At 36.1% G+C, this 22,018-nt stretch overlaps 2 protein-coding genes across 3 annotated transcripts; both read right to left on the reverse strand.

Annotated features, from left to right (window-relative positions):
* On the reverse strand, positions 6,872-12,098 carry LOC18779091 (protein ENDOSPERM DEFECTIVE 1). Of its 2 annotated transcripts, XM_020561227.1 has the most exons (7): positions 11,715-12,098; positions 10,318-11,607; positions 10,032-10,151; positions 8,648-8,764; positions 8,456-8,545; positions 7,401-7,508; positions 6,872-7,229 (listed from the first exon to the last, which is right to left on the reverse strand). In XM_020561227.1, the coding sequence occupies exons 2-7, from the start codon at positions 11,602-11,604 to the stop codon at positions 7,173-7,175; spliced, it is 1,779 nt and encodes a 592-aa protein (XP_020416816.1). In that variant the 5' UTR covers positions 11,605-11,607; positions 11,715-12,098; the 3' UTR covers positions 6,872-7,172. The 2 variants fall into 2 exon arrangements, with proteins under 2 accessions (XP_020416816.1, XP_020416815.1); XM_020561226.1 differs by having other exon boundaries at positions 10,318-12,098.
* LOC18780677 (sodium/hydrogen exchanger 6) lies at positions 12,766-21,994 on the reverse strand. Its single transcript, XM_020562753.1, has 22 exons — positions 21,578-21,994; positions 21,419-21,470; positions 21,271-21,330; positions 21,139-21,163; positions 20,936-21,021; positions 20,725-20,836; positions 20,296-20,358; positions 20,159-20,178; positions 19,956-20,053; positions 17,192-17,220; positions 17,067-17,098; positions 16,931-16,978; positions 16,773-16,833; positions 16,591-16,688; positions 16,413-16,488; positions 16,296-16,315; positions 15,851-15,948; positions 15,662-15,771; positions 14,773-14,856; positions 13,421-13,518; positions 13,242-13,324; positions 12,766-13,100 (listed from the first exon to the last, which is right to left on the reverse strand). The coding sequence occupies exons 1-22, from the start codon at positions 21,783-21,785 to the stop codon at positions 13,039-13,041; spliced, it is 1,623 nt and encodes a 540-aa protein (XP_020418342.1). The 5' UTR covers positions 21,786-21,994; the 3' UTR covers positions 12,766-13,038.

Here is a 22,018-nt window from a genome sequence, read left to right on the forward strand (position 1 = left end):
ATTGTGTTTTTAGAAAAATAAGTTATTTACTCCATGAATTACGGGTAAGATGTTGCGTTCTCAGATATATAGGCCTTTTACACTATAACTTACCGGTAAGATATGTTGTTTTTAGAAAAATAAGTTGGTTACTCCATAAATTACGGGTAAGATGTTGCGTTCTCAGATATATAGGCCTTTTACACTATAACTTAGCGGTAAGATATGGTGTTTTTAGAAAAATAAGTTAGTTACTCCATAAATAAAGGGTAAGATGTTGCGTTCTCTGATATATAGGCGTTTTACACTATAACTTACCGGTAAGATATGGTGTTTTTAGAAAAATAAGTTAGTTACTCCATAAATTACGGGTAAGATGTTGCGTTCTCAGATATATAGGCCTTTTACACTATAACTTACCGGTAAGATATGGTGTTTTTAGAAAAATAAGTTATTTACTCCCTGAATTACGGGTAAGATGTTGCGTTCTCAGATATATACGCCTTTTACACTATAACTTACCGGTAAGATATGGTGTTGTTAGAAAAATAAGTTGGTTACTCCATAAATTACGGGTAAGATGTTGCGTTCTCAGATATATAGGCCTTTTACACTATAACTTAGCGGTAAGATATGGTGTTTTTAGAAAAATAAGTTAGTTACTCCATAAATTACGGGTAAGATGTTGCGTTCTCAGATATATAGTCCTTTTACACTATAACTTACCGGTAAGATATGGTGTTTTTAGAAAAATAAGTTAGTTACTCCATAAATTACGGGTAAGATGTTGCGTTCTCAGATATATAGGCCTTTTACACTATAACTTACCGGTAAGATATGGTGTTTTTAGAAAAATAAGTTCGTTACTCCATAAATTACGAGTAAGATGTTGCGTTCTCAGATACATAGGCCTTTTACACTATAACTTACCGGTAAGATATGGTGTTTTTAGAAAAATAAGTTAGTTACTCCATAAATTACGAGTAAGATGTTGCGTTCTCAGATATATTGGCCTTTTACACTATAACTTACCGGTAAGATATGGTGTTTTTAGAAAAATAAGTTATTTACTCCCTGAATTACGGGTAAGATGTTGCGTTCTCAGATATATACGCCTTTTACACTATAACTTACCGGTAAGATATGGTGTTTGTTAGAAAAATAGTTGGTTACTCCATAAATTACGGGTAGGATGTTGCGTTCTCAGATATATAGGCCTTTTACACTATAACTTACCGGTCAAGATATGGTGTTTTTAGAAAAATAAGTTATTTACTCCATGAATTACGGGTAAGATGTTGCGTTCTCAGATATATAGGCCTTTTACACAATAACTTGCGGGTAAGATATGGTGTTTTTAGAAAAATAAGTTGGTTACTCCATAAATTACGGGTAAGATGTTGCGTTCTCAGATATATAGGCCTTTTACACTATAACTTACCGGTAAGATATGGTGTTTTTAGAAAAATAAGTTCGTTACTCCATAAATTACGAGTAAGATGTTGCGTTCTCAGATACATAGGCCTTTTACACTATAACTTACCGGTAAGATATGGTGTTTTTAGAAAAATAAGTTAGTTACTCCATAAATTACGGGTAAGATGTTGCATTCCCAGATATATAGGCCTTTTCCACTATAACTTACCGGTAAGATATGGTGTTTTTAGAAAAATAAGTTAGTTACTCCCTAAATTACGGGTAAGATGTTGCGTTCTCAGATATATAACGCCTTTTACACTATAACTTACCGGTAAGATATGGTGTTTTCAGAAAAATAAGTTATTTACTCAATAAATTACGGGTAAGATGTTGCGTTCTCAGATATATAGGCATTTTATATAATAACTTACCGGTAAGATATGGTGTTTTGAGGAAAACAAGCTATTTAATCAGTAAAATACGGGTACGATGTTGCGTTTTCTGATATATATATATATATATATAGGCCTTTTATACTATAACTTAGAAGTTATTTACTCCATAAATTACGGATAAGATGTTGCGTTCTCAGATATATAGACCTTTTACACAATAACTTACCTGTAAGATATGTGTTTTTAGAAAAATAACTTATTTACTCCAGAAATTACGGGTAAGGTGTTGCATTCTCAGATATATAGGCCTTTTACACTATAACTTACCGATAAAATATGGTGTTTTGAGAAAAATAAGTTATTTACTATATAAGTTAGGTTAACATGTTGCGTTCTCAGATATATATATGCCTTTTACACTATAACTTACATGTAAGACATGGTGTTTTTTGAAAAATAAGTTATTTACTCTATAAATTACGGGTAAGATGTTGCGTTCTCAGATATATAGACCTTTTAGATTATGACTTACCGGCAAGATATGGTATTTTTAGAAACATAATTATTTACTATATAATTACGGGTAATTTATGGAGTAAATAACTTATTTTTCTAAAAACACCATATCTTAACGGTAAGTTATTGTGTAAAAGGCCTATATATCTAAGAACGCAACATCTTACCCGTAATTTATATAGTAAATAACTTCTTTTTTCTAAAGACACCATATCTTACTGGTAAGTTATATTGTAAAAGGCATATATATCTGAGAACGCAACATCTTACCCGTCATTTATGAAGTAAATAACTTATTTTTCTAAAAACACCGTATATTAACGGTAAGTTGTTATGTAAAAGGCCTATATATCTGAGAACGCAACATCTTACCCTTAATTTATGGAGTAAATAATTTATTTTTCTAAAAAGACGATATCTTACTGGTATGTTATAGTGTAAAATGCCTATATATCTGAGAACGTAACATTTTAACCGTAACTTATATTGTAAATAACTAATTTTTCTCAAAACACCATATCTTACCGGTAAGTTATTGTGTAAAAGTCCTATATATCTGAGAACTTAACATCTTACCCGTAATTTATGGGGTAAATAACTTATTTTTCTAAAAACATCTTATCGTACCAATAAGTTATAGTGTAAAAGGCCTATATATCTGAGAACGCAACATCTTACCCATAATTTATAAAGTAAATAACATTTTTTTCTCAAAACACCACATCTTACCAGTAAGTTATAGTGTCAAAAACCTATATATCTGAGAACGCAACATCTTACCCATAATTTATAAAGTAAATAACTTATTTTTGTGAAAACACCGTATATTAACGGTAAGTTATAGTGTAAAAGGCCTATATATCTGAGAACGCAACATCTTACCCGTAACTTATATAGTAAATAAATTATTTTTCTAAAAAGACGATATCTTACTGGTATGTTATAGTGTAAAATGCCTATATATCTGAGAACGTAACATCTTAACCGTAACTTATATTGTAAATAACTAATTTTTCTCAAAACACCATATCTTCCCGGTAAGTTATTGTGTAAAAGTCCTATATATCTGAGAACTTAACATCTTACCCGTAATTTATGGGGTAAATAACTTATTTTTCTAAAAACATCTTATCGTACCAATAAGTTATAGTGTAAAAGGCCTATATATCTGAGAACGCAACATCTTACCCATAATTTATAAAGTAAATAACATTTTTTTCTCAAAACACCACATCTTACCAGTAAGTTATAGTGTCAAAAACCTATATATCTGAGAACGCAACATCTTACCCATAATTTATAAAGTAAATAACTTATTTTTGTGAAAACACCGTATATTAACGGTAAGTTATAGTGTAAAAGGCCTATATATCTGAGAACGCAACATCTTACCCCTAATTTGTGGAGTAAATAACTTATTTTTCTAAAAACACTTGATCTTATCGGTAAGTTATAGTGTAAAAGTCCTATATATATGTTAGAACGCAACATCTTACCCGTAATTTATGGAGTAAATAACTTATTTTTCTAAAAACACCTTATATTGTCAGTAAATTATAGTGTAAAAGGCCTATACATCTGATAACGCAACATCTTACCCGTAATTTATGGAGTAAATAGCTTATTTTTCTCAAAACACCACATCTTTCCCGGTAAGTTATAGTGTGAAAGGCCTATATACCTGAGAACGCAACATTTTACCCGTAATTTATGGAGTAAATAATTTATTTTTGTGAAATCACCGTATCTTAACGGTAAGTTATAGTGTAAAAGGCCTATATATCTGAAAACGCAACATCTTACCCATAACTTATATAGTAAATAACTTATTTTTCTCAAAACATCATATCTTACCAGTAAGTTATAGTGTAAAATACCTATATATTTGAGAACACAACATCTTATCCGTATTTTATTTATTAAATAGCCTGTTTTTCTAAAAACACCACATCTTACCGTTAAGTTATACTGTAAAAGGCCTATATCTGGGAACGCAAAATCTTACCCGTAATTTATTGAGTAAATAACTTATTTTTCTAAAAACACCATATCTTACCGGTAAGTTATAGTGTAAAAGGCCTATATATTTGAGAATGCAACATCTTACTCATAATTTATGGAGCAAATAACTTATTTTTCTAAAAACACCATATCTTACCGGTAAATTATTGTGTAAAAGGCCTATATATCTGAAAACGCAACATCTTACCTGTATTTTATTGAGTAAATAGCCTGTTTTTCAAAAAACATCATATATTACCTGTAAGTTATAGTATAAAATGCTTGTATATCTGATAACGCAACATCTTACCCGTAATTTATAGAGTAAATAACGTATTTTCCTAAAAACACCATATCTTACTAGTAAGTTATAGTGTAAAATGCCTATATATTTGAGAACACAACATCTTATCCGTATTTTGTTGAGTAAATAGCCTGTTTTTCAAAAAAACATCATATCTTACTGGTAAGTTGTAGTGTAAAAGGCCTATATATCTGATAACGCAACATTTTACTCCTAATTTATGGAGTAAATAACTTATTTTTCTAAAAACATCATATCTTACTGGTAAGTTATAGTGTAAAATGCATATATATTTCATAATGCAACATCTTACCCGTAATTTATTTAGTGAATTGCCTATTTTTCTGAAAACACCATATCTTACCGGTAAGTTATAGTGTAAAATGACTATATATCTTACCCATAAGTGAGGGTGGCAATTTCGGATACGACCCGATACACGACTCGAAATCCGCACGAGAAATTAGCGGGTTCAACCCGCACGATAAAAAAACAGGTCAATTTCGGGTCAACCCGTTCTGACCCGTTTAATAAACGGGTGGGTTTCGGGTCAACCCGCTAACCCGCTATAATACCTATCTAACCCGTTTATTAAACGGGTCGTGTCACGGGTCGTGTCAACCCGTGTACAACCCGTCAACCCGTCTCTTCTCCTCTTTGTTTTTTTTTCCCTTCTTTCTTCTCCTCTTTTTTTTTTTTCCTCTCTTTTCCTTTCCTCTTCTCTCTTTTTTTTTTCCTTCTCTTCAGTTTTCTCTCATCTCTCTTTTTTCTTTCTTACTTTCCTTCAATCTTCTCTCCTCTCTCTCTCTCTCTCTCTCTCTCTCTCTCTCTCTCTATTTTTTTCTTTCTTTAGCTTCTCTCTTCTCTCCTCTCTCTATCTTTTTTTTTTCTTTCTTTTCCTTATATTTTCTCTACTCTCTCTGTTTTTTTTTAATTAAAATTTTTTCGGTTGTGAGTTTTGTAACATGCATGTTATTCTTTATAAACCCGTTACACGACTCGAAACCCGCACGATAAAAGACGACTCGAACCCGACACGACACGTTTATTAAATGGGTTGGGTTCGGGTTGAGCATTCTTGACACGTTTATTATCCCGACACGACACGAACCCGACACGACACGACCCATTGCCAGCCCTACCCATAAGCCCCCTTCTGATGGTTGTGCTGGCAAAGCCCTTATGCTTGAAAAGAGTGAACCGGGTGTAGCATAGTGGCTTCCGAGAGAGCTTTAAACCTCTATCTTATACCTGGCAGGAGATGTAAATACTTACTTTCGGGTTATTGGCCTCTAAAAGGAACAAAAATCATAGTATGCTAGCAAGATTAATTGGTAGATTAGAGCTCTTCCGTCTAGCCTTTTGCTACTACACTTTTCTTTATCTTGATCATTTAAATTCGGATAACTTGTTTCACAGTGTAGGGGCTTCTCGCATGCAGGGATCAAAAGTCAAACCTTTGAGAGTTTCAGCCAAGGGAAGTACCCAGAATGATAAATCTGGGATATGTACAATAGAAATTTAAAAGAACACTTAACACAACAAAATCTTCTACTTATCTCCTATTGTTCCGATTTTATACCAAGTCTATTCCTTTCATATGACTAAACATCGTATCATTCAAAATGAACTAAATTGTTTCCTCCCCAAGGCAGCCTCAAAGGCATTGGATTGGACGACTTTGAGACCCGATCCTTGTCTTGTTTATCAAGCTAGCTTTTCTTACCACTTGTACTCCCAAATTTATTTGTGAGAGCTCGGCTAATTTTTGGACCTTAATTCTCAATAAAAATGTCTACCTATAAAGCGCAGAGTTGAAAAGGGAACAAGTCCGAAGATGATATGTGGGGAAAAAGTAAAAAAAAAATCTCTTCAAACTTGAGCTTTCCAGTTTGCTCCCCCTATGCGGTCTATCTTCTTACTAGCCTGCCTCCTTTCTCTTGATGGAAAGAGGTTGATAAGGCCAAAACATAGAAGAACGACTGAAACGTTAATTTGATCCTAAAACAAGTGTTTTCATATAGAGGAGGTGTAAGTAGGGCTGAAACAAAGAAATATGACTGAAACCTAATTCAATCCTATAGGTAATGTTGTCACATAGAGGGGGGGCCTAAAAAAGACCAGAAAATAGAATAAGCTGTGATCATATGGTGAACATAAATAGTGGATAACTTTGTGCGTTTGTAGGAGTATTTAGTTGTATTATAATGATTTCTTTTTTTATTCTTTTTTTGAGATGGACTAAATGATTTCTTATTGTGTGACTTTTTGTAAATATAATTCTTGAATTCCTGAACAATTCCGATCATCAAATTGTATTGTACAACCTGCAATCCCTGGTACAAATGGATTCCCTGTGAAGAAATGGGTTGTATATAACGCGTGACAGAGAGAGAGAGAGATGGGGGGGAGGGGCTCAAATAAGAGAGAGAGAGATGGGGGGGAGGGGCTCAAATAAGTCTTAACAAATAAGTATGCATTTCGCAGCAAAGAAATAAAGAAGACATTCTCAACGCAATAAGTATTTCATTGCTCAATCTTCGTTGAAGAAATGCTTTTCAAGAACAGCAACGTTTCAACTGGATTATCTGGCCCCTTAAGCTCCACTCTTCCACCTGAAAGCAGAGCATAATTTCTAAATAAAATTTCCTGATAATATTAGTAATGAGCAGGGTTTAGACAATATTGCATTCAAGAGGAAAAGAACATAGATTGGCACTATCATGCAGTAACTCATAAAACTCGTAACTGTCAGATATAATATAAGCGGATTGAGGTTGGCAAACCTGCGTTGTATATGTCTTGGACAACATATTTCCACATTCTTCAATAAGAGCTCTTTCTCCACCAGTCACTCTGGCTAGTTCTGAAATCAAATTTTCTGTTTCTTCTGCCTGAATCACAAAAGCTTTCTTCATTAAAGCCGACACAAATGCTAGATACATCAAGTTCTCATTGAATCACACAATCTTCACGACCAAAATAATTTCTGTTTAATTAGAGTTCAAAAGAACTGCATCCACAATATAAATTCTCCTTGTATATAATTAATTAAGTTTGAAACAATTCCTTCCACCATTCTACATTTCCCTTTTCATCCATGTTATTCCTCTTTATCTCCAACAAAAAGAATGAAACTGAGGGTGTATCCAATTCAAACTTTTAATGACTTTTATAGAGTTTAAAAGTCTGGAGGTATTCAATTTAGACTTTTAAAGAGTATATAAAAGTCTAGTGGTATTCAATTGTGACTTTTAAAAAATATTTAAAAGTTTGGTGGTATTCAGTTATGACTTTTTAAAAGTATTTAAAAGTTTGATGGTATCCAAAAAGTTAATGACTTTTAAAAAGCTTATTAAATGAATGACTTTTCTATACTTTTAAGACTAATTGTTAAGAGCAAAAGTCTTGCCAATTTACTAGTGACTTTTATCAACTCTATGAAAGTATTTAAGAATTTGTCATCTCTATGAAAGTTACTCACTTAAAAAAAGTCTTTATAAGTATGAATTGGATACAAAAACCAAAAACAAAGAGGTTACAAAACGAGGTCTTATAGAAACCAAAAACAAAATGATTACCGGGGCCTTAATTTTGCATTTGTATCCATCTATAAGCAATGCTGACTTCTATCAGCAAGCACCCAACCCTGTGCAGTGCGGCAACTCTCTAAAAAATTTGATTCTTAGAATCTAGAATAAACTTGTTCACCCTATTTGTATCATTAGATTTTCCCACTACAATGAAATTTTTCTTCTTGTCAGTTGTGCCATCACTTATGATAAAAAGTAAAATATCCACTTGTTGATTGCCAAAGGAAAAAGTCTGCTAGTTATTTTACCTTTGCTGTAGATCGCTGAACTTGGAGATCTATGATCTCCATCACTTCCACTGCTGAGTTCAGTGCCTCTTTTACCTCTTGTAGATCGACCTACAAAGTATATCTCAAGTCAGTGTTACAAAGCAATACAAGAAACATAATTTGAACATTGGTTACACAACGGAAGCCATAATTAAAACAGAGGAATTATACCCTAACATTGCCACTGATTGGAAGTTGAAATGAGGCATTTGACAAAGCTTGTGTTGCTTCTGCCAGAGAACTTGAATGATCCCCTTGAAGAGCAAACCACTGGTCCAAATATGGAATCTAAGATAATGTCCAGTAGAATATGTAAGTTACAAACAGAATTCAGTATTTCTTTTTTAATAAAACACGAGTTAAAATGTGGCTACTTCAATTTCTTAGTGCTGAACACCACGCTTAGGGTACATATGCCATAAACTAGAACAGCAAATAAGTGCCTCAATGTTAGACACACTGAAAGTGTGGCACAGTTTAAAGCTTTTATATTTTTACTTAACTGTCTTACTGTCAGCAGACCACGTTATACATAGCATTTGCAAAAAAAAATTGTGATCTCTCAGGACCCATACCAATATCTCACTACTTGTACGTTTTATTCAACAGCTAAAATTTGCAGAATTACTGTGAACAACACAGATTGAAAAAGAGTTTCTAACTGTAAAATTCATATGCCATTGTGAATAAAAGCATTAAAGAAGATAAAGAAGTCCAGTCATAGGATTTTTTCATATGAATTCAAAATATACCCTTTCGGTCATCAATTTCTTAGAAATATCACCACAAAAGAGTAAATACCTCCAATGCTTTTGAAATCCTATAGTTTTCACAACTATTGTGCTTTTCTCTTTCACAGCTCCATTGCCTCAGAAGAGAGGATGGATTAGTGTTGCTCAAACTGGTTTGTATGACTTGATGAAAATTTATGAACTCTCAACTGAATCTTTCTGGCGAAGTGAGATGATATAGCACCAAAAGTTACATTGCTATACAGATACTAGTCATATGAGAATGAAAGGCAAAGCACGATTCTTCATGGCTTAGTTGTGCTCAGCATGAAAGATCTGGTCTCCACTATACATACAGTCTAAAAGCTAAGGATAATTCCTGTCACTTGCAAGCATGTATCTTTTCTAGAAGGCTAGGTTACAAGGCAGACTGTTTTAAGCTCAACAATAAATATACCTAACAAATACGTTTATGCAAGAAATGTAACACCAAAAGTTACATTGCTATACAGATACTAGTCATATGAGAATGAAAGGCAAAGCACGATTCTTCATGGCTAAGTTGTGCTCAGCATGAAAGATCCAGTCTCCACTATACATACAGTCTACAAGCTAAAGATAATTCCTGTCACTTGCAAGCATATATCTTTTCTTGAAGGCTAGGTTACAAGGCAGACTGTTTTAAGTTCAACAAGAAATATACCTAACAAATACGTTTATGCAAGATATGGATCATTATAAGAATCGATGAAATTGCTAATCAAGCATATACAATATTACTGCATGAGAAGTGTAAAGCAATCATGAAATTCTGGCAGCCTTACTTGAGCATCAAGAATTGCTGATAAAGTCTCTGTTCTTTGCAAAATGCCGAGTTCTATCCGTTTCCTCTTGACAGAATCATATAGTTCTGCTATCTTTACCGCAAGAGAATAAAGTGTTCTCTACAATATATAATAACAGAAATCCATGAGAAAGTTAATCAGCTGGAAAAGCAAGCACTTTGTCCTTATCAGTTCGACTTAGAATTCACAATTGAGCTATAGAAGTGACAATCTTTTTTAAGAATTAAAATCTAGTTTGACTTTTGAGCACTCAAATATGACTTACCTCAGTTTCTCTCTGCTGTGCGCGCATGGAAGCCTCTGCTCTTGCATTGGTATATCTCCACTGCAGATAGCGGTTATGAAGCACTCTCAAGGAGTGCACGTCTTCTAGGTGTCCAGAAACTTTCTTTCCTCTCCTTGTATCTGAGCTCAGCTTTGCACTTGTAGATGGTGGGACAGGGGGAAGACATAAGCCCCCCATCTTCCCTGTGTTTGTATATGGCTTGGACACCACAGATGTTAATCTTTCACTCCCTTTGTTTGGCTGGAAGGATAAGATGTCGGAACTTGATAATGGCAATTTCAGAGAACGGGAGCAAGGGGAAGCAGAACATTTTAAAAAATCGTCACTGACAGTGACAGTTGCATTACCCCTGCTGCTGCTATTTTTGTCAACGAGCTGTCTACTAGAAACGGATGGCAACAAATCGGCCTCAGGCATGGAAGAGCGGATATCAGGAAGACACCTTGTTGAGCAGCTTGGTACAACTGGCATTTGACTGTGATTATTGACATCTGGAAGTGAGCTTGGTGAAGAAGGATCAAGTTGGGGAGCAGAAGTGGCGTCTTGGGTGTTTGCCTCAGTCTCAGTAACTAGATTGGTAGGTAGAGCAGGTAAAGACATCCCGCTAGACTGCAAGAGCTTAGCGGCTGCTGTGGGTGTGATGTTGGTAGACCGTTGCTGAATGAGCCTGAATCTAGACGTCCTATCTAGACTAGCAGTCACCATGGGTGTGTCAGGTCTTGAGGGTGTGGTAAAAGCATTGCTGCCTTTCCCGGTGCAGGTTTTTGTAAGATGCTGCTTCTGCTGTTGCTGTTGGACTTTGCCGCCTCCGTTTTCTTTGAATGGCTTCACAGGACGCTGTTTCCTCCCAGTATAATTAAGCATATGTTCCGGTGGGAGAGGGATTTCCCAACTCTGACTCGGAGTGTGAATGGAGGAGAAGCCGGTGGGTCTGTTCTCGTCGGAGCAGCGGAAGGGCTCCAAGTCCAAGTGCCTCCGTCGCCTATTCACAGAGGAAGAGCGCTGCCTCGACTGAATTTCCGCAAGCGTCGAGCTTGGAGTTGAGATGCCATGTTGATGATGTTTCGGGAGGGGCGATTTAGTAGGCAGGGGATGAGGGAGATCACCAGTGGAAACCGCAGGAGACATGAACCTAGAGCTCACCTCCCTCACTCTTGGCCTCCGGTGAGCAGTCGGCGGAGGAGGGGGAGGAGGATGGGGAGGAGCGCAAGCTGCTGCGTCTTCTACGGTGGCAGATCCGCAACTTTCCACCATCAATGGATCCATATTCTTTAATAAACACACAAATCAATCGAGGCAAGCACATATAACCGAATCTGAGAATAATGTTAGAATTCACCTAGACTCCCAATTTGAGAATTGAGGTTAAGCCGTACCTTCTCCCGGCCGACTCCTTTAATGAGCTCTTCTCCAATCCTCCGGTCCTCTAATATTGGTTGAACCAGAAGCCTTAAAGTGAAACAGAACTGGGGGTGCAAATTTAGGAACGAAACAAAGAACTAGCCGTTGTCAAGTCCTAACGGTTCAATTTTTGAAATATTGGGCACCGGATAATAAATAAAATAAATAAAATAGGGGAGGATGGGTTCAGATGCTACCAAAAAATTCCCTTTTTACCCTCTTCAAACAAAGAAATCGGAAGAATAAAAAAAAGAAAGCTGTTAATGGCTTTTTAGGAGTGTAAATAAAAAAAACAAATATTGTCACCCACCACCAACCGCGCACCCCCATCCCCTCGTCGGCGACACTCCTTCCTCCTTCGTCCACTCCCCTTGTTATGATTTTCTCTTTGAGCATTTTAGTAAAACGATTTTCTCTTTTAGTATTTTAATTAATCAAGAGCATTTTGAGGAATTTAAATTACCACATTTGTATATCACATTCTCATATTATCATGTAGTGTATGAAGTGGACAACCACATAATACATCAATTAAAAAAATGTCATAAATATATAAACGAAGTCGGGAATTTGTTGAAACTTTGGAAATACCAACAAATACGTTAGTTGAAAAAAAATATTAAATCCGAGACAAAATTTAATATAATAAAGTACTAAATAATTACACGAAAACTATTGCACTCCGGGATACATCAAACTTACCGTGTATCAGCATCTTCTAGTTATTATTGTGACAGCGAACTTCGCAACGCCATCTTGGCTGAAACTAGGGACGGAGATTTGTTCAGGCGACTACTACTCCTATCGGTTTGTCATATTTACTTCTAACTTAATTTTTAATTAGTTCTAAAACACACAGATCGAATGCATACTGACAAGCTGAAGGTGAGAATAGCAGGTTATCCTTGATTTCACTGCACAGGGAGAAGTCAAACCCCAATAACATAAAAAAATCACTGGGGAATCCCTTGCTGAGCAGATTTCACCGCACAGCTGAGGAGTTAAAGGTGTGAAAAACAGGCAACACAAGAAATGGATTTTAATAATATATAAGCTAATGAAGACAATCACGCAATTTCAATTTCAAGTGCCATAAACAAGAAATTAAGAATTATACAGGCACTAAATGAACAAAGTTAGGTACAGATGGTTCAATCCAGTATTTACAAATTCTATTAATAACTACAAAAATTTGATATTAGTGGATTTGTGCCTTTCACCTATGAGGCCATTTTTATGACGAACGTCTATATACAACATTGACTTCATCTTTTACCATATCTGTTCCTGAAAAACGAATCACCGAGAATGTTGGCCATGACCTTGGAAACCCCCTCTTGCAGAGCTAGGCATTGGCTCATCTGTTAAGAAAATACAAATAACAAAAAGGAAAAGAAATTAAAATCATGAAATGAAACACTTGCTCGGATCATGGATAATGTCTTTATCTCTTTATAGTAGACCAATGGAAGTAACTGGAGGAGATCCATTTCAATTCTTACCAAGCTCTTCCACTTCATCACCATTCTGACTTGTAAAGAACGGTGTGAGGTAGTTCCGATCTAAAGCTGTGAATGACGCTGTGCTGCAAGAGAAAGGGTTGGAGGGTAGAACTAGACGCTTAGCAAATAAATCAAAGGTAAAACCAGGTTCCTCTATGAAGGTAGCAACCAAATGTTACCTCTGGTGGAATTCCTTCAGTTTCATCTTGATCCTGTTTCCTGATGATGCTTCCTCGTTATAAGAAGGAGCAATATAGCCATTGTTCCCTTCAAAACTCTGTGGAAATATAAGCACAAATATCCAAAATAGTCAGCTTTGGTGAGTTGCAAGATCACAGTGATCATGAAAGTAGCATTGCTATCCTAATTCAACCACGTGATCCCATCAATCTGAATAAAAAATTTGGATGAGCAGGACTAGTTAAATGTAGCAAAATATAATAATATAGAATAGTAGGGGAAGGAGGGAAATAATTGGACAATCAATGGTTCAGGCATAGCAGGCAGTACGTTAAACATCTTTGCACATAATTGAATAGTGATCTACATAGAACTTCAGAACATGATCCAAAGGCTTCAGCTCTCATTTTACATATAACTTTCTATGAGGTAATCCAAACCACTTCAAATTTCGCACCAGCAATCAATGACCATACATATGATGACTTACTCTCTCCAGAATAAACCAATCGTAGTGGTATAAAAAAAATATTATTTGTGTCCCACTCTAACCAAAACTCCTTTAACAGAACTACCCAAACAAATGTTGTCCAGGCAGTCACTCTGTTGTTATTCTCAAAGGAGCTTGTAGTCAGACAGAAAGAGATAACTCCCCAAATCCAAACCTTGCACTCTCTGTCAGGAAGGAATGCACCATCTGTTAAAACTTCCGTCCGCCATTATCCAGAGAGCACCAACTTCAGTAAACAACCAACTGTGATTTTCTAACTGAAACCACACTACCATATATGCAAGACACTAAACAACTTGGGTTGAGAGCTGTGGGCTGCATACAGTGGGTTATGTGACAGAGTCCTACACTGTCAGCGTTGTGGCTGGGTGCAGTGGAGTTTCTTAAGCACATCTACTGAGCCCTGTGACAGCGACAGAGACAGAAGAAAGTAAAGGACCCAAAACCCTTGGCATTTGTATGAGCTTATAGAAGATAAGTAATCATCTCTATGGGGATCAAAATATTCTCACTAACCCTCTAAAGCTGGGATAATTATAGCAAAGAGTAGCCTTGGACGATCAGAATGACCCGCATCAGTTCTTATCCTCTAGGGCTAACGTTACAATAGTATAATTAAATATCCAGAAAAAACTGTCCAAGGAAACTGTGAATCAAATGCCTACACAGATGGTTAATCCGTTTCCTAAATAATTAATGTAGGTTCAAGTAGCAAATTTGGCTGTCACAAATACACAGAACTCTTTTCTTATGGTTCCTAGAATGCAAAGAATAATAAGTAATTAAGTAGAACGTATGCCTTTTTTTTTTTTTTCCTTTTCTTGGAGCTTAAGAACTTACTTCACCCAAAGTACCCTCAAGGCCATCACCTACAACTTGTAAAGCTTCCAACATGGTACCCGTTGAACCTCCAATTAATAACACCTACAAAATGGTTAGAAGGTTACAACTAAGTCACAAGAACAGTATCGTATGCATCTTACAAAACAAGTATACTTGAATCGATTTTTTTAAAGGAAATATCTATTTAAGTATCGTTGTCATTCATCTGAAAAAAGAATACATCATATGGGTAATTCCTCGTTCCTGATATGCAAGGTGTAAAATAAGTAAGTATATTTATGTGTATGTCCAAGATGACAAAAGAAGCTGCAATCAAATATGTTCAAATAAGATGAAAAAAGCCGCCAATAAGAAAACGACTTCATTTTGCCTTCAGTAGGGAAAATGAAAGGATATGACCAAGTGACTTTCCATTCAATAAGAGGCTAGCATAGTCATTTAAAAAATTTCTTATATCACATGGCTTTCCATTCTGTCCACAAGGTAGGTCTTCATAAGAAATTCAGAGGCAATTAGTCTAAATAAAATGGTCTACAGCAGACAATTCAGTCGTTTTTCAGCATAAGCAAAGGTATTTTGTTCCTTCCAAACAAAAATTCAGCTCCCTTTTGAAACAGAACCATTTCAAAGAGACATCTGCCAGTGCAAGTGCCAGGGTATGGATAAAGTGAAACAGAAACAGGAGCGCATAATATTGTCAACAACTTTTTATTTGGGAAAAAAACTTCTACATGCTATCATTAAGGGCATGGAATGCAATATTTTGACAAAGTGTTATTTAGATTCAGTCCATGATTAATATTTTAACAAAGGGCAAGACGATGCATGAATCTTCAAATATGTTAGGAAAAATATGTCCTCGATATTCAGAAATCAGTTTGTGTACCGTCAGAACAACTATGGCAGTGGTTGCAGTGAATATAGTTTGACCATGTCCTTCTGGAAGATCATGAACTGATTGCAGAGCGAGGGCAAAAGCCATTGCCCCTCGAAGTCCTACTCAATCCCAAAAATTCATTAAAGACTAATAAAAGTCAAGGCATTCAGAAAGATCAGCAATTTGTGCTCTTCTTACCACTGTACCAAAGTGCTTGTTGGTGTTTTAAAGGTATCTGTCTATGTGCAGGTCGAACCAAGTTGACCAAATATGCGCAAGAAAAAACATTAGCTGCCCTGCACAAAGTGATTGGACAGACTGTTTAAAAGTTTTGTTGATAATGGAAAATGAATACTAAAAGTCTAAAAGTATTTTAGAAAGTCTAATAGGGAGACTTTGGAAAATGCCAAAGGAGAGAGAAATTTTTTTCAAGAAGCCAAAATGGACAAAATTGCCCTTATTTATTTTTGGATTTCCAAAGAAATCCTTTACATTTGCATGTCTTTGGTTTGCAAGTTGAGAGGTTTTTCTGTCTTTTTGAAAAAAGTAAAAGTGAAAGTTTTTTGTGGCTAAAACCTAAATTTACTCTAATAAAATAAGCTTGTGACAAGGGGCTCATTGTAGCAAACAAAAGGATGCGTACCTTGCAACTCCAATAAATATCTGAGGCAATCCCACACCGAGTTAAGGAATGAGAGCAAGTTTCAGTTGCCAGAGTATCACCGAACTTTCACATTTTTGACAAATTATTCAAGGATACAATTGAGAAAAAAATGAACCCAACATGTGACCAGCTATGTTGTTCCATGGCAATATCAAAGCCCATGTATATAAATCTGCAAATGAATGTTTTCATTTCAAAACAAGCGTTGGGTGTCATGTGTAAAGAACAGTTTAATTACTTGATATGTAATAAAGACAATGAAGAGCTCCCTTACACAAATGTCTCCGCTAGTGATGATATCAAATGGAAAAAGGAAGAAACAAATCGTTGAGAGTTCTCTGACAAATTTGAATACGTGTAATGCTTCATGACCTAAAACGGAACACCAGTGTTTCCATAACACAGATTTAACAGAGGATATTTAATTAAACAGAAAAACTGTACACTTTTACTTACGATTCCTGTGAACAATATTGACACAATACCAGACAGTCCAAGACCTTCTGCAAGCATGTAACTAGACAGAAAATAGTGCTACATCAATTTGTTTATAAGGAGAAAAGGCTTACAACTAATTTACACAAGAAGAAAAAACAGTCAAGAAGATCACTTACGAGAAATATGGAAAGAGGACAAAAAGACAGCATTCCAGGTTCTGAAGACTGAAAAGATAATGAGACAACCATGTTATTCCACTGCAGTGGTAACTAAGCTAAGGTGAGCAATGAACAGTAGAAAAGTATCACTCACTTGTCAATATCCAACCCTGCATACTTAAAAAGGTATTGACAATTAAGGTTTCACAATACAATCTACCAATAAAAGCTTTTTTAAATGGAAACATAGTACAAGAATTATTGATTAAAAAAGGATATCAAAGCAGAAGTAAATCCAACTCCAACACCTGTAAATAAACATACAATGTACATTAGTAACTGAGAAACCAAAATGCAACAGTAATGAAGCATCTAAATATATAAAGCACATGCCGCTTATGTAACTTCAGAGAAAAGAAAACAGGAAAAAGAAAGTCATTGCTGTTAAGGGACCATTAAACACCTGAGACTCATAAGTTTACTTGACTTACAAGGGAACAACTCTATTGCCTCAATTGGTTAGTCTTATCTTCTAATTTGGCAAGACCATGCCATCTTTCAGTTTTCCTTTGTACTCAACTCTTCTATATGTACATTCGTTAGCACGCCGGGTTCAAGTTTATTTTTTTTGCAAGTTTGCAACCTATCTGATGTCTCAAGTACCATTGTCTGAAGATTTAATATGTTATTAGTACCATTAGATCTTAGGTCTTCTTTTAACTTCAGAGCACCGCCGAGAACAAACAATGGAAAAATATTTCGGAATGCACACGTCACCCCAGTCATTTCACCCAAGAGATTGGCCAGGTTAGTGGGACAGATTTTGGCTCAGCTTCAACGTCATGAGAGGTGATTGCACCACCATCCATGAACCACATGTACGATGAATTCTTGTCCTCAAAACTACTTGGAAATCCTAATAATGAATACCTCTTAGCCAATAAACAGTATAGAAAGTCCCATACTCTATTATTGATAATAATGATATTCCATTTACTCTTTTCCAATCTATTATTCTGAATCAACTGAACCGCCCACATTTTTGCCAACAGGTATTCTTACAGAAATGAACCGTCTCAGACATGTTCACTCTTTTTATTGGTGTCATTCTCTTCTTTGAATATCTTTTAATTTCTGGTGTTCTAGAGGGCTTGCTTATCCAAAGGTGGAAGATTAACGCTAATCCAAGCGGTTTTGAGCAGCATTCCTTCTTACTATATGTCACTGTTTAAGATGCCTATAGGAGTGGCCGCCAAAGTAGAACAGCTTATGCGTAACTTTTTATGGGAAGGACTAGAAGAAGGAAAGAATAGTCACTTGGTCAGGTGGGAAAAGGTGACTAAATCGAAAGAGGAAGGTGGTCTTGGAATTGGCTCTTTAAGAGAAAGAAATGAAGCCCTCAGAGCTAAATGGTTGTGGAGATTTCCACTTGAAACCAACTCGCTATGGCATAGGATCATTAAGAGCAAGTATGGAATCAACTCAAATGGGTGGGGATACTAAACAGATAGTTAATGTGTCTTGCAGGAATCCTTGGCGAGAAATTTCGAAAGGGTATAATTCCTTTCTTCAATGCTGCAGATTTTCTGTTGGAAATGGGGAGAAAATTAGATTTTGGGAGGATCTTTGGCTGAAAGAAGGGATACTAAAAAAATCTGTTTCCTAGACTCTCTTCCTTGTCCAGGAGAAAAAATCAAAGTATATCCCGTTTTGCTAACATTCATGAGATGCCTCTTAATTGGGATTTTGATTTTGGAAGGAATTTGTCCGAGGCTGAAATAGCAGAAGTGGTAATACTTTTGGATATATTGGGGAAGGTGAGATTAAATAGTCGGATCGGAGATCATGGGAGATTGAGGAGCAGGGTTCTTTTTCCTGCAAGTCTTTCAGGTCTTTTCTTCTCTCTACCAGAGGGATGTCTTCCCCCCTTTCATCTCAATCTGGAAGGCAAAGACACCTCCGAAAATTCAATTTTTCTTGTGGCTGGCAGCAAATGGCAAGATTAATACTTGCGATAGCATTCAAAGGAGGCAACCAAAGATGTGCTTATCCCCTTCTTGGTGTGTTCTTTGCAAAGAGAATGCAGAAAACATTGATCACTTGTTCATTCATTGTTCGTATTCCCTAAAATTATGGTAGAGGATGTTGGGTGCTCTCGGAGCGGAGTGGGTGATTCCTAAAGGGTGTTTTGAGCTCCTTAGTATCAATCTGAGGGTTTCGGGGAAGGGGAAGAGAGCTGGAATCCTTCGCGATTGTCTAGTTCATGCTATATTCTGGAATATCTGGATGGAGCAAAATCGAAGAATTTTTCAGGGTCATATAGGAGTAAGGGTTGAGGAATTATGGGATTGAATTAAATTTTGGGCATCTGTTTGGGCTTCGGTTTCAGGGCAATTCAAGGACTATCACTACTCTACCATCATGAGAGACATGATGGCAGTCTTAAGATGATTTTACTGAAGTTTGTGTTTTTTAATTACAGAATAATTTTCAATCTTAGTAGGTCAGACACTCTTTACTTTTTGGTTGTCTGATCGAGGAATTTTTCCTCTTGATTATCAATACAAGTTTCTATTCAAAAAAAAAAAAAAAAAAGATACTAAAGCAATCAAAAGAGGCTTTATAGTTTAAGGATTTAAACTACTTAGGTCAAAAACAACTGAACAATTATAAATGAAAAATTCAGTAAACAGGAATGACAAGAGGATAACAACATCTTTACAGTCAAGAATTGCTTTTAAATAAGTCTCTAAAATGCATGAGGCATGACCTTTATGTAGCCACAAGTCACACTTTGCAGATAAAATTAGCATCCATCTATACCTTTTCAACGTTGGAAATGTATCATGCATTACTCCACTATCACAGCATTTGACATCACAAAACTTGACACTCAGACAGAAAAATTAATGAACTTCTTTCCAGATATACCAAACACAAATGATAAGCTACATTTTCAGATGAAGAAAAAAATATTCTATTTTCAAAACCAATTAGGAGTCAAATACTTCATTATTAGACCATAAGAGATTTAAACATTTACCTGCAGACATGGAACCCACAAAGGTCTCAAGAAACCTCACAATAACCATGAAGAAGTTCTGTCCAGATGATGCGTGACTTCTCACCAAGGACATTGTCCTGCATAGCAGAACACCCCTCAAGTGAGAACTGAAGTTCAAACAATAACTGAAGTTCAAACAATATTTCTAACTTCTGGGTACAACAACAATTTACTCTACATACCTGTACAAGGAAATTGCCATCTATTGATTGTGCCGCATACAATAGAAGAATTTCATCAAGTAAACAAAGTCAATCTTTAGACAGAACATGTACACATCAAAAACATGGATTATAAACAAAAAACAATAAAAACTTACAGCATCATTCAAAACAGATTCTCCAAACACCAAAGCATACAGGTTCATATCTGTGCCAAGTTCCTTCAATCAAGGTCATCACAACAATCTCAGAATTCATTCGAATTGTGGACAATCAGAAGGTAAGGCACCTGTAACCTCTGATATTGATAAAACTTAGATATAACTATATGACTGAGTGCAATTCCAGAAACCATATTGATGTTTTCTTTTGGGAGGGGTGAGGGTGAGGATCCAAACATGTTCGGGCATCTTCAAACCATACTAGACAAGGTATAGGTCTGTTCTTGATCCTGGAAATGATTCCATATGTTTTTGGTTCATTGTTTGGTTGTGCAACTTGGGTTCGCCAAAGTAAAACCTATCAAGAAATATTGTGTGCATGGTGACGAGCTAACTATAAAAAAATAAAATGGAGCAGTAAAGCACCTGAAAGATGGACAAGACAGTGACTGGATCAGTTGCTGATATAAGAGCACCAAACATCAAGCACTCTACAAATGGAAGTCTGTACGTGAGATATATCAGACCACCAAGGTAACTGCAACACGAAGGGGGAACAGATAAACCTAACTTAGTTAGATGGGGTAAAAACTGTAATATCATGAAAGGATTTTTGAGAATGAAAACAAAAACTTACACTAGAATACCAGTAACAACTGAAGATATTAAGGTTCCTAGGATAGCAAAAGTGACAATGGCTCCAAAGTTAGAGAAGAAAGGTTTCTGTGAAGATGGGAGCAAAAATAGTAAAGCACGTTAGAAAGGAGATGGGTTCAAGGTAAAAGGATAGGAAAACACGCATTTATATCAGAGCAGAGACAAAAATACTGAAAAACTTACAGGTGAGAGACTGAACCCGGACTGAGTGAGCACAAAAATGTCAAGGAAAACAGTACATAGTAGCCAATTAACGTAAATTGGAGCAAGAAATGAAATATTTGAAGAAAAGAAAACACGGGAAAGTTAGGATATAATATGATAGGAGGTAGGAGGAATAGGAAGAAAAATTCCTCATGGAAATTGAACCACGTCCTGCACAAAGGAACAGAAAGAAGACATGATTATTCACATCACATGGGGTTTTAATTTAATTCTTGAATTCCTCTTTGTATATTGGTACCTGATGTTAGTTTCCGTATTAGAGATGTTAGCAAGTCCACCGACAATTAAACCTGCCAATAATATTCACCGTATTAGAAATAATAAATAGAACAAGGATGGGCCAAGCCTAGTCGATCAATCACGAGACTTTCTTTCGGAAGAAGAATTAGATACATACCAATCAAAAGGGAAGCGCTGGCCTCAGGAAGATAATAAAATTTGTGGCGCCGAAGGACATGGCCGAGGACGAAAGAGAGGACGAGCATCATGATCTGTAGAAGAATGCCAACCCCAGCAGCCTGCTGTTCCTTCCCTGGAGTGGTCCCATGGGCATCCGCCGGTGATATCTGCATCGCCATTAGCTGGTGTTCATACTCCATGCTCATTTCCCACGATTTAAAACTTGCCGATTTTGTTTTGACGAAGAAAAACTTGTCGATTTTGCCCACTCTCTGTCCTGCTGAATCACGCAACCAGAAGAATTTCCAGTCCAGAGGAGGATTTTGCAGAGAGGACGCTCTCTGCTTTGCTTTGCTTGCTTAACTTCACGAAAAGGCCCCCGTAGCGTGAAACTCAGTCAACTCAAAATTGGAGTTTTTCTTGGCCCAAAAAAGAAGAA

Source organism: Prunus persica, chromosome G4 (genome assembly GCF_000346465.2).
Source record: "Prunus persica cultivar Lovell chromosome G4, Prunus_persica_NCBIv2, whole genome shotgun sequence".
In the NCBI taxonomy this organism is placed as follows: domain Eukaryota; kingdom Viridiplantae; phylum Streptophyta; class Magnoliopsida; order Rosales; family Rosaceae; genus Prunus; species Prunus persica.